The sequence below is a fragment of the Chelon labrosus genome, assembly GCF_963514085.1.
Source record: "Chelon labrosus genome assembly, chromosome: 2".
NCBI classification, from domain to species: domain Eukaryota; kingdom Metazoa; phylum Chordata; class Actinopteri; order Mugiliformes; family Mugilidae; genus Chelon; species Chelon labrosus.
This window is the reverse complement of record NC_140338.1, coordinates 10,010,457-10,023,028: the sequence shown is the minus strand read 5'-3', so window position 1 is coordinate 10,023,028 and position 12,572 is coordinate 10,010,457. Positions and strand designations below refer to the sequence as shown.

Here is a 12,572-nt window from a genome sequence, read left to right as displayed (position 1 = left end):
GTCACGGCCATAATCAAACCAACACAACCATGATTAGAAATGGCCTGGACCAACACGCCGAATATTGGCGAGGGAACGTAAAAGTCATTGGGAGTAAAAACGCAATCGTTGGGAACTTACACAACAGTGCATGGTAAAGGTCTTTTGCCAAACTTTAAAATTCTTTTCGTACATTTCAACTGAAACCAGGTTGTGAATGGACACTGTGCAGTACTAAAATACTCCAACATGTCTGTTGGCATGTTAGCAAGCTGACATTAGCGCTGAGCTCGAGTTACCACCATGAAGTACAAACCCAGACTCTTGTTTTGACACATTAGACGTAAGAATTAGTGCCTAATAAAAACAACTGTTTTTATGCTGTTCCTCACTAATTTAAATCACATTTGGCCTAGTTTACTGCAAATACATTTCAAATGTTTTTTGTTCACTGCAGTTTCCCCGCTGCAGACAGAAAGATAATCTTGTTTCAGAAATGGCCTGGACAGTTTTAGTGTGTGGGGAAAAAAAGAGAAGTTCATTCATTTTCATACCTTTTTCATCTTGTAGATCAGTGATAGCCACTAGGAAGACACTAGAAGCTAAAGCGTCAAGAAGAAGTAGTAGTCGTTTGATATTAGAGCAAGTCGTTACCTCGACTGCTTACTTTTCAGTTGTTTGTACAAGGAGTCCAAAAAACAATCTGACTCGTTCAAAAGTCTTTTATCACTGGTGATGCTCTGCACTTCATGTGATCATGGAGCTTCATGATGGTTTTATTTCACAATGCTCTTCAATACCGGGCCAGAGGATTAACTTGCAAGCTGCAAAACATACCGAAGCAATAGAATATGAAAAGGAATTGTCTTTACCCAAGCAGCTCTGTGCTGCAAGTGATCAGTTTCAGCTCTATGAATGAGTTTCTCTGATCAAGTGCGGCTAGCCAGAAAACTTAAGTTCTCTGTTTGCATGTTATACGGCTCCGTTAATCTGCTTTGACGTTTCGGGTTTATGCTCGCACGCGGAACAAAAATACACTCTGAATGCTGCCGGTCATCATTTGTAGAATGTTTTTTCATAAATTCTGGCGCAACGGCATCTTTGTGCTTTGAATATTTGGTATGTCTGAAAAGCTCTTTGTTCTCCCCAAAATCAAAGTCGCCATATGACGCAACATCCAACAAAAATAGTGCGCGGAGCCACATAAAGCAACGCGCAGCTGACCGAGAAGAGCTGGAGCCCTGTGACAGATAAATATTGGTGCAGTCTTTGATCAGGGGTTGAGGGCAGGACGAGCTTTGTTGGATTGAGTGTGAGCGAAAAACCCCTTCTCTGAAGAAGAAGAGATGATTTCACCGCAGATTCCTAGAAGGAGATATTGAGCACATGTCTGTCTGCGTGCATCTCTCTGTCTGACACTGATATTAAAAATTCATCTAACTGAATGCATGTGTGTGTTTGAGTGTGTGTGTGAGTCTGACAGCGGGAGAGACAATCGAGTGTGTTTCTTTGATCAGAGCCAGCTGAACCGGGAGGAAAGAAAACACGTGGAGCCTCTTTCCTATTCTTACCCACTGCCTTCGTTCTTCCCTTCTCATCCTTTATTCTCTGGTTTTCATCTCTCTCTATTCTTTCTTTTTTTTTTACCACTCCACTGGGCTGGTTTTGCCTCCGCTGAGAGCTGTGTCAAGTGCTCGACAGGGTTGTTTGAAGAAAGCAGCAGAAAGAGAGAGTGAGCACGGAGAAAAGTAAAGGACCGTAATGACAGGCTCTTGGGGCAAATCCTCAGCGGAGGAATCGTCAACTGTCTTTGTGTGTCGTTGCAGCGCAGGAAGCTCGACTAATGCCGAGGTCTCGTTTCTGCAAAAGGCATGTTATTGCATTCTTTGCCTTTACTGAGATAATGACAGACTAATCGTAAACACACACATGCAGCCTCACATGTACACGCACACACAAAACAAAAAGCAAAGTACCCAGTCTTAACTCTCTCACACACACACACACACAAACAAATGCAGACACACATCTGGTTTCCAGAAAATCCATAGTTTCTCCAATATGGTGCCAGTTAGGCTGTCAGAGTGCTGCTTGTGTGTCCGGCTCGCGCTAATGTGGATCAGAAATGGGTCCCTGATGAGACAGCAGACGCACAACTACAACACGCCTGATTGGTGCGTTGTTCATCCGTTCAGTAAATGTCTTCAGTGTGTTACCAACGAGTTCCACACTGGATCTTAGCGTTTAATAAATAAACAAACAAACAGAGCGCTGGAGTTGGATCTGGATCATACGGTTGGATTAAATGTTTAGTTTTTCATGCAGTGGGTATAATTTTTGAAGAAATCTTAGCTCCATGGAGGTTATGATATTCAATATTAGTTTAAAACAAACCGAGGGAGTGTTTTCATGTTTGTAGTACTGCTGAATTGTAGTGTGTCGTGTTTCTATTATTTTGGCAACCTCGTTGTAGTCTAGAGCTAGGGTAAATAACGGAAACTCTTTGTTGTTTGGTTCAATCCAGTTTAGCAGCACCACAAACTACCTTCTCCAAAGTTATACAGTTGAATCACCACCTTTCTTACAAAGTTTAAGCATAAAGTGAACATTATTACAGTTGTTAAGGGAGATTTAGTGCAGGATTCTTATGTTTAAATGCATTTATTTCATTAAAGTTACAAGAAAATAGACTGCAGACTAAGAGAATTTGCCCAGTTGTTAAATCTGTCATATATTTATCAGGTTGTGTAGCTTCCATAAAGAATAAGGATTAGAAAACGGATCTTAAGTAACACAATATGCCGATTCATGGACATTAGGACGGTTTTATTCCAGTGCATTAGTTTTGTAAGCGACTGTAGACACTGGGATTCCTGGTTAATGCTCTACGAAGCCTGCACCGAAGCCCTCTCCATGTCCCCGGTTGTTTGGAGAGATTTGCGGCTCCGGTCGGGTCTTCTGCAGGTAAAAACACATCATTACTCTGATTTCGGGTCAGGTGAGTGATTTTGACAGCGAAGAGAGAGAGAGCTCCGCTGTTTGGATCTTTCTGTTCAAACTGCACTCGTTGCGCTTTATGTCGAGGCTTAGATTTGACAAGCTCGGCGTGTGCGTACATGTTGACCACGGTGCCCCTCGCGCCGCAGTTCACAGCCTCGGGAGTAACAGCAGCAGCAGCCGATGGAGGCCAGAGCGCTGTGCACCGACTCTCTGTGTGTGTGTGTGTGTGTGTGTGTGTGTGTTATATTGATTTCGCACATACTCGCAGGGATCACAGGGAAACATTAGCTGGTGTTTTTGAGTGCACACAGAGTCAGAGCGAAGAGCCCATGTCTCGTCTTGTCCTCTGCCGCTTTCAGATGTAAGTGCTGCAGATCTTTTCTCGGCATGTATTACTGGTGCCCCCCTTTTTTTTTCTGTACACTGTGTCGTCCAAGATCCAACCTGTAGCCAGTTTATAGCATGTTAGCAGGTAGCCTAACATTAGACCAGAAGTACAAACCCACATCTGCTTCAATCTTAGAGAGGTGTAGCAAAGAAATGTCTAAAAATACATATACTGATATAACGAGGATTAAAATGAATATGACTGTCATGTCTGTTTTTTTTTTAAATAGGATGTTACAGCTGATTTGCTTAGCTTAGCATAAACACTAGGAGCAAACCCAGGTAGCAAGTCACTTTTCTAAACCACATAATATAATTAAAACACTGCCTGGTCAGGTTTTGGTGTATTTTACTTCCTTCGATCACACAGCAGCCCCCACAGACACATGTTTTCCTTGGTTAATTCTAGGCAAGAGTCTAAATTATGGAAGTTAATCTCCTCAAATTGTGAACTTTTCCCTTTACAGTTAAACAGAATTGTCTACCCAGCAGGTCGCTATGTTGTGGTGCGTTCACTAGTCGCCCGTGTTGAGTTTCTCCGCTTGACTGGAACCGACCGATCCACACTGGAGCTGAATTCCCTAAATGTTGACTTTTAATGCCATCGCTGCAACAGAGAAAAATATAGAAAACACCTGGGCAGATGTTCGTAGGAGGCAGAAGGAGGAGGAATTCCACTCACAGCTGTTGCGGTCTGCGTCGCTGAGTTCCATTTCTGGGGAGGTGCACGTCGGGCCGTGCCCTAGGCTAGGTTATAATGTTCCAAGCTTAAGTGTGTGTTAGGAGATATATTATAGGATTTACTAGTTATATATATATATATATGTGTGTGTGTGTGCTCAAGCTAGGATGATGATTCTATACTGCTGTTACCTGATCACTAGAATTATCAACTTTTATTTTTCAGTCCTGCCTAAACGAAGGTCACAATCACATAAAACACATTTCAACAGCAGCTTTTAGGCTAAATAACCGCATTGAGAATATACGGTGTGAACTGCACAGTGGATGTTTTAGATTGCATCGTATCTGCCCCCTCCCGGTTTATCTGAGACCTTTGCTCACCGTACCACACAAATGGTTTGAATCCATCAGCCCTGTGTCTGCGTGGGTTCCTTCCGGGTACTCCAGCTTCCTCCCACCGTCCAGAGACATGCTGGTTAGGTTAACTGGTGATTCCAAATTGGTCGAAGGTGTGTTTGTGGTTGTCTGTCTCTCTGTGTTAGCCCTGCGATCGACTGGCGACCTGTCTGCCTCTAGCACAATGATAGATGGGATAGACGCCAGCCCCCCCTGCAACCCTCCAAACAAAGGGACAAGCGGTGAATTACATTAATGGGTTTCCCACAGGGGAAAGCAGATCAAAGTGCTAAATACAAGTGTAAAAGATGCATTGTGATCCGAGCCTCTTCGTGCCCTTGGCTTCTCCTGAACCCGACTCCTGACCAGCTGATCTAAATGATTTAGTTTCAGACTTCCTTGGCTGTGTGAAAATATTCATGTATCTGAATGTTCAGATTAGGTAAAGCTATTTCCCTTCTCGTGCACTGGTTTGCCAGCCTGAGCAGCTAATAACACAGAGCGGCCTCTCTCACCAGTGGGATCTGCAACTAATTGAACATGCCCAGTTGGCTGAACAGCCGCCAACATGTGTCTGACTTCTGCCAGCGGTGCAGGACACACTGCAAAAAAAAAAAAAAAACTGGGCTCCGTCGTTTGCCAAAGATGGATTGTTGACCGACCTACAGAGGTGTGAACCACAACACGTCCCGATGCTTCAGTGAGCAGTCGGTGCACAAAACCCAGACGGCAAAACAATCCCCTAATATAATTTCTCAGCCCGCGAAGGGGCAAGAATCGCTGGCGTGTTTTAGTAGCATTTCGCTGCGTCCGTAAATATGATGCCAGGATTACAAGCTGTGCAGAAAGGCAGCAGGCGGCCTTGGCAGAGAGACAGATGGACAAACAGACGGACGCACAATAAAAAACAGGCAGCAAATACATCTGGCTCTGAGACTCAGACATGATGCCAGCGTCTCATGTGCACACGCTTGTGTCTGTGTGTGTGTGTGTAAAGGTGCGAGGCAGATGGAGGGTTTACGTAAGCCCCAGAAAAACGTGTGAAAAGGAGCCACACCAGTAGAGGCATGCCCTCCTCTCCTCTCCCCTTGCATCTATTATTTCTTCTATTTTCCCTCTTTACCCCCTTCTCCCCCTATTTCCAATGTGTTTCACATTTTTCTGCCGTCTCTCTCTCTCCCCCCCGATCTCCCCTCTCATCTCGCATCTTTTTCTGCTTAGTCCAGTCCGTTGTGCTTACAGCATTAAGAAGAATGTGTGAGTTCTGCACGTGTTACATACTTCCACTCAGAATACAGCTCAGCTCATTTCTTACAGAATTCCTATTACACCTTTAGTGCAGCTTTGCGCGTACCTGTTCTGCGACGTTGGGCTGAATCGGTATGAAAACACGTGCATTCCTCTTTATTGCCCTCTGGTATCGTATATGTGGACTTGTTCATCTGCTGTCTGATGTTGCCATGTGACTACACCAAGCGTCTGCAGCAAGTATGTGTCTTAAAGAGTCCGACTTGATATTTCATTGGTTTATTTATAAGGTAGTTGTGTGTATTTACAGTCCGTTTGTGCGTTTGTACCATCGCTAAGGAAGATGCTTACTTAATCAGTTGTTTGTCTGCAGGTTGGTTTGTTAACTGGAAGATGGGTCGACGGGAGAAAAACAAACAAATCAAAGTGAAATAGCTAAAAGAGGCTAAAAAAAATCACATGTACATATAAACAATGGTGACAGTGTACCTCAAACTCACTGTACTCTTATTGTGTTCATGTTGTAAAGAGTGTGTTGCATCATTTTCTGTTATGACTGACAGTAGCTGTTGGGGTATGTGTTAAGTAAATAAAAGATATATTTTTTTTTTTTCTGCGTCTGGAGCTCCAAGCAAGGCTGTGTGCTGTGCTTGCCAGCTTGCTTCTGATGAAATGTGAACGATTACTGTCAGAGATGGTCATAAGTTAGGCTTTTTTTTTTAAATTTCTTCTTGTCATTTCAGTAGCTTCATCCTACCTCACATGAAGTTCTCTGTGCACACACATACACGCACAGCCTATACACAACAAGCAGCATAGTTTATAGACCCAGTGAGACAATTTGTACAAAATGTTGGTGAACCCTACATCGATCGGCCATAACATTTTGACATTATAACATTATAAATTATCTTAAGATGGAAGTAGTAGAGTGTATAGTATGTGCCTGAGAATATTTAGAGTGTGGCAACTAATTAGTGTGGAGCAAATTATCCAAATTATCCACACAATACACCGATCAGCCACAACATTAAAACCACTGACAGGAGAAGTAAATAACATTGACCACCTTGTGACAATTCAGTGTTCTGCTGGGAAACTTTTGGACCTGGCATTCATTCATGTGGATGTTACTTAGACATGTAGCACCCACCTAGACCAGACCAGGCACCCCCACCCCATAGAAATGACACTCCTTGATGGCAGCAGCCATCCCCAGCAGGATGCAGCCTGACACAGACACACACACAAAAACACTTTAGGAACAACTAAAAAAACATGAAGAACAGCACAAGGTGTTGACCTGGCCTCCAAATTCACTAGATCCCAAACTGATCAAGTATCTGTGGGATGATCCACAGAGGCCCCTCCTCTCAACCCATAGGACCCAAAGGCCCCCCACTAACAACAACATTCTCTAATGAGTAACAACTGTTTTGGAGACACAAGGGGGACCTACACAATGTTAGGAAGGTGGTCATAATGTTGTGGCTGATCGGTGTATAGTGTTCTTGTGTTCTTCTGTGAACCTGTGACCAGGTTGCAAGAGACACAAGAAAGAGATGCAAGAGACACAAGAGGACGGGATAGAATTATCCTGAACTGATCCTGATTTTTTCTTGCAGCTAGTCCCATTGACGTCCTGAAGGTCCTGGAGCTGTCAGAGGACATGGAGGGGGTGTCTCTGGAGGCGGGACTGTGCACCAGCAGGAAGGGACGAGAGGAGACGGACCTCTCCTTCAAAATTGACAAGAAGATTCAACTGAGCGCGCCCACCAAGCAACTCTTCCCTGGTGACTATCAACACGGCTCTGTGGGCTTGTTCGGCCTGATAATAAATAACTGGGTGTCACTTTGAATGGTGAGTTTTAGGACTCAACGTGTGTGTATGTGTGTGTGTGTGTGTGCATTCCCCCCTCAGATTCGCCGTTCCCTGCGAATTTCTCAGTGATGACAACAGTCAGAGCTGTCAAAAGCTCACAGGTCTTTCTCCTCTCCCTGTATGACTCACAGGTACGCAACCTACATCATTTATTTAATCTCTCTGCTTTCTGTCACTCACCATCTTGTCTCTTTTTCATAAATATTATAGAGACTCCTACAGATATACTTTTTCCTTTTGCCCGAGATAATTTATCCCGTCCTCTTGTGTCTCTCTCTCAGGGGACGCAGCAGCTGGGCGTAGAGGTCGGCCGTTCTCCTGTGTTCCTGTACGAGGACCACAGGGGTCAGCCGCCTCCAGAACTGTACCCCACCTTTAGGAAGATCAACCTGGCTGATGGCAAGTGGGTAACTACACATGCACCGGCACCCACCACATTAAAGCTGTTGTTAGTGTTGCAGAGGTGATGCAAAATGACTGTTATTTGCAGTATATATATGCAGAGGAACACAAAACAGGTTGACTAACAAAACTTTTCAACTAAAAAATGAGATCTAAAGGAGGATTTCCTTCTTCTCTCCTTGTTGCCAGGTGGCACAGAGTAGCCTACAGCGTGGAGGGCCAATCGGTGACCCTGTACCTGGACTGCGAGAAGGTGGACACCCTGGACCTGCTCAGAGATCACGACCCCCACGTCAGCACCGAGGGTGTCACCGTGTTCGGGACGCGCCTGCTGGACGAGGGCGTGTTTGAGGTAAAACTAAACTGAGACTTTAATGCAGTGGGTAAACGTTTTTAGTCGCGTGCATGAGCTGGGAAATTTGCAGATGCTTGATGCAGGTGCAGCAAAACATTCACTTTGTTTGGAGTAAACTCATTTTTAGTTTTGTAAAAAGTGAAGAAACCTGCACAAGAAGACACAATAAATTCTTTTGTGTGATGAGGAAGTGTCTCTGCTTGTTGCTGCTTGTTTGATTCGTCCATCAAACGGTACAGGCTTGTCTCTCTACCGCGCCCTCTAGTGGTTCTGAGGGTGTGGTGCAGTTTCTAAACTACAACGCTTCAACTCTGCAGCAAACTTCTATAAAATAAACATTTATTATTTGAACTCTTCACATTAACACGTAAATCTTTGTAGGCCTCTGTGAGTTTAGTTTCTGTTGTGTTTTCTGCCTTGTGAAGTGTAACCATTTTTGTTTTCTGTGTCATGTCTGCTGGTGCATCTGCTTAACTCCCAGCCCATGTTTGGCTTGGACTCCCTCCCTCGTGCGTTACTGTGTGTGTGAGTTTGTGCTGGCGCCGCTTGAGACTGAAGCTCTGGAGACGATTAACAGCAGAGCAGCGATTAAAGAAAAAACACAAACCCACAACCGGTTGAATCACTTTGATCCGGCTAAATAAAACGCTTACAGTCAAAGATAGAGACATGACAGAAGGATGTGGATATGCACTGCACTGTCCTCAAATCAATGACATACAGTGCAGGGTTGACATCATTAACGCGACGTGTGACTTCATTTAATGAAACAACTAACGTTTGGTGTTGTGGCGCAGGGAGACATCCAGCAGCTGCTGATCGTCGGCGACCCCCGAGCAGCGGAGACGTACTGTCAGGACTACATCCCAGACTGTGGCTCACCTTTACCTTATGACAGCATATTAACAGAGGCTGAAGAGGTAAGTCCCCCTGCTGACAGCCAATCAAAAGAGAAGGCAGAAAGAGAGTTGAGCAATTAAATCCTGGTGAAGTCTTTCCGCCGTTCCACACATAACACACTGTGAGGCATCTCAGGTGTTGAGTGCTGTAAATTATAACTGCTGCGTTAAAAAGGGAAGGGTCCCCCCAAGGACATACGCCAGAGGAACACTTTACAGGTATTTAGAAAGCACATCTGACAGAAAGATGAAGGGTTTATTTGTGACAGCCATATATACACCGATCAGGCATAACATTATGACCACCTTCCTGCTATTACCTAGTGTCTCCAAAACAATTCAGGATGCTCGCGCCCCCTTTTGCATGAGATAACGTGCTCCCTTTGAGCCCTGATCTCAAATGATTAGCAATGACCTGACATGGAAGAGTACTAAACACCGATCAGGCATATCATTATGACCACCTTCCTAATATTGTGTAGGTCTCCCTTGTGCCTCCAAAACAGTTGTGACTCATCAGAGAATGGACATGGACCTTCTGAGGGTGTCCTGTGGTGTCTAGTAACAAAATAGAGTTACTGGGGGTCTTTGGGTTCTTTGGATTTAGGGGAGGGGCCTCTGTGGATCATCCCACAGATACTTGATCAGTTTGGGATCTAGTGAATTTGGAGGCCAGGTCAACACCTTCTGCTGTTCTTCTTGTTTTTTGAGTTGTTCCTAAAGTGTTTTTGTGTGTGTGCCTGTGTCAGGCTGCAGCGTGTTATTCCTATGGGGTGGGGGTGTCTGGTCTTGTCTAGGTGGGTGCTACATGTCTAAGTAACATCCACACAAATGAATGCCAGGTCCAAAAGTTTCCCAGCAGAACACTGAACTGTCACAAGATGGTCGACGTTATTTACTTCTCCTGTCAGTGGTTTTAATGTTGTGGCTGATCGGTGTATTGTGTGGATAATTTGGATAATTTGCTCCACACTAATTAGTTGCCACACTCTAAATATTCTCAGGCGCATACTGCACACTCTACTACTTCCATCTTTAGATAAAGTTATAAAAGCCTCTAGTATCCGCTGAGCTCTCTGTCTCCGTCGCTCTTGGAGCAAAGCACATTACATGGCTTTGTGGTTCGGTGCGCTTTGCCAGGTTTGCGTGTGCCAGTGCTTCACGCTTCTGGGAAAAATTTCAAATCCTCTTCCTCCCTCCTCTGCTGCTGCTGTTTGATTTATCATCTGGCTTACAGCTAAAAACACCGGAGAGGTTCCTGTTTTACACCGACACCGACAAAAAATCACTGAACGGAGGCTCTAATTGAGCGTTTCGTATCGTCTGATGGAGCCAAAATAAAAATACCAAGCCTTTAGGTGTGCTGAGAGCAGACTGTGCCACAATTTTACATGATATTCGTCATGTAACAGATCACTCAGACTCACAGGCTTGCGGAGGATGTGCGTTTTATACGGTGGTTCTTTATAGATCCGTCATTTTACAGGTTCATCTCAGAAAGTCGTGTTTATTCAAACTGTCGGGGCTTTTTGTCATCTGTTTTGGTTCTTTTATTTATCAGGTGGAGAGAACACCTAAGAAACATGTGGTGGAGGAGTTTGAGGAGTTCGACTACAGTGACCTCTATGACGACGTCTCCACCGTGGCGGCAGGCTCTAACGTCACCGAGTACGAGGTGAGACCGAGCGGCGTGAAGCGGGCTTTTTGTGTTTACGTTCTGTCCTTCATCATTCCTCTCTGCTCTCGTGTGCTTTACAGATCGTAGAATACGAAGACTACGACAACGCGACCGGTTACGAGCACGTGAACGAGTATGAATACGAGGAAGAGTACGATGAGCGCTACGGACCGGCCGAGAGAGAGCGGGAGTACTCTCTCAACGCACAGGTGGCCACAACAAGACTCTTATTCATTCTTAGTAAAGTAACAAGGAAGAGAAAACTCATCGTACATTAATGCTGCTTGTGTCTTTCTCATCAGGATCTACCGGAGAAAGGAGAGAAAGGAGAGCCAGGCATTTTGGGACCGGTAAGAAAAACACACACACACTGGTAGGCTGGTATTGGATGGCAAAGTTTCCTGATCAAAACTGGAGAATGAATGAATTCATATTTATTTGTTCTAATATAAAATTGTATGATGTTTTAGTTAAATTTCTTTTTTTTGCTAAAGGTAAAGTGCAGAACTCTTGTCTCTACTTCCTGGCATCAGATTAATTACACCAACACTGTCAACACATGTGCCTGCTAGCTATGGAAAGTCCCAGGCTTGTGTTCGGAAGGAGTCATAAAAACACAGTAAATCTAACACTCTAGATAGATAGATAACTCTCACGCCAACGGTAATCCATGTTTGTGATCCTTCCAGTGAACGCCGAGTTTCTTTTTTCATTTGACACATCAGAAACGTTCCTCTATAGTCTACTACACCACAACAGTCCCTACTCTCTGCAGCAGTGGTGAATCCGTCATTGCTGGTCGATGTGAAACCTATTTGCTAACAGTGCACCGGCGCAGGACTGTTGCCATAGCATTAAAATCACCGGTGTACTGCCAAATTCAGAGAGATCTACCTGGTGCTGATTGGCCTAAAAGGTTGAATGTGTCATTTAAATGTAAAAGTCCTGCACCGTGGCTTTAAAGCAATGTCGAGGACCTGCAAAATGAGTTTACATTTCTCTGGTTAGTCACATACAAAGGCGGGGATGTCATACTGGATGCACCGTATATTTCTGGTTGTCCTGCTGCTGTCAGACTATATAAACCGTGCTCCCAGTGCCACAACAGAACTGAAATCACTATTTTTCACGTGCAATATCTTTAATATAATACTCTGCAGTAATATAACCTGTATAATATGGTATCGCGGTGTATCTCCAGTGTGCAATAACGTGAGCATTATCAACCCAGAACTAATACATTTGAATTATTCTCCTTTTATTTGACTGACTCTGGAGTATTTTCTTGCTTAACTTAATATTTTGTACTGATCCTGTGTGTTACCGCTCTATTCTTTCTTATTTTTAAAAGGTTTCTTGTGTGATTTCTTTTGCAGGGAACACAGATTACTGGACCATATGGGCCCCCGGGGCCTGAGGTTAGTGGATTTTACTGCATGACATGTAATTTGAAACATGTTTTTCTTTAGTATTCAGGTAAAAAACAGACGCAAACGAACATGTTTTGCATGCGGGAAACGCAGACATAAGAGCAATTGCAACGAGTTTCCATCTTTCTGCACTGACTGACCTTTTATCTTCGTGTTTACAGGGAGAGCCAGGGCCTCCTGGAATCACAGGACCAGTGGGACCCCGAGGAGACCCCGGAGAGCTGGTGAGGGA

General features: G+C 44.3%; 1 protein-coding gene across 1 annotated transcript in view; it reads left to right on the top strand.

Annotated features, from left to right (window-relative positions):
* Positions 1-12,572, top strand: part of LOC311498180 (uncharacterized protein) — a 43,353-nt gene that overhangs the window by 5,291 nt on the left and 25,490 nt on the right. The window contains exons 2-11 of the mRNA XM_084558652.1: positions 7,320-7,487; positions 7,616-7,707; positions 7,858-7,979; positions 8,168-8,330; positions 9,131-9,253; positions 10,794-10,907; positions 10,991-11,119; positions 11,213-11,260; positions 12,287-12,328; positions 12,502-12,564. Coding sequence (XP_084414778.1) covers positions 7,320-7,487; positions 7,616-7,707; positions 7,858-7,979; positions 8,168-8,330; positions 9,131-9,253; positions 10,794-10,907; positions 10,991-11,119; positions 11,213-11,260; positions 12,287-12,328; positions 12,502-12,564 — 1,064 coding nt within the window. The remainder of the gene's footprint in view (positions 1-7,319; positions 7,488-7,615; positions 7,708-7,857; positions 7,980-8,167; positions 8,331-9,130; positions 9,254-10,793; positions 10,908-10,990; positions 11,120-11,212; positions 11,261-12,286; positions 12,329-12,501; positions 12,565-12,572) is intronic.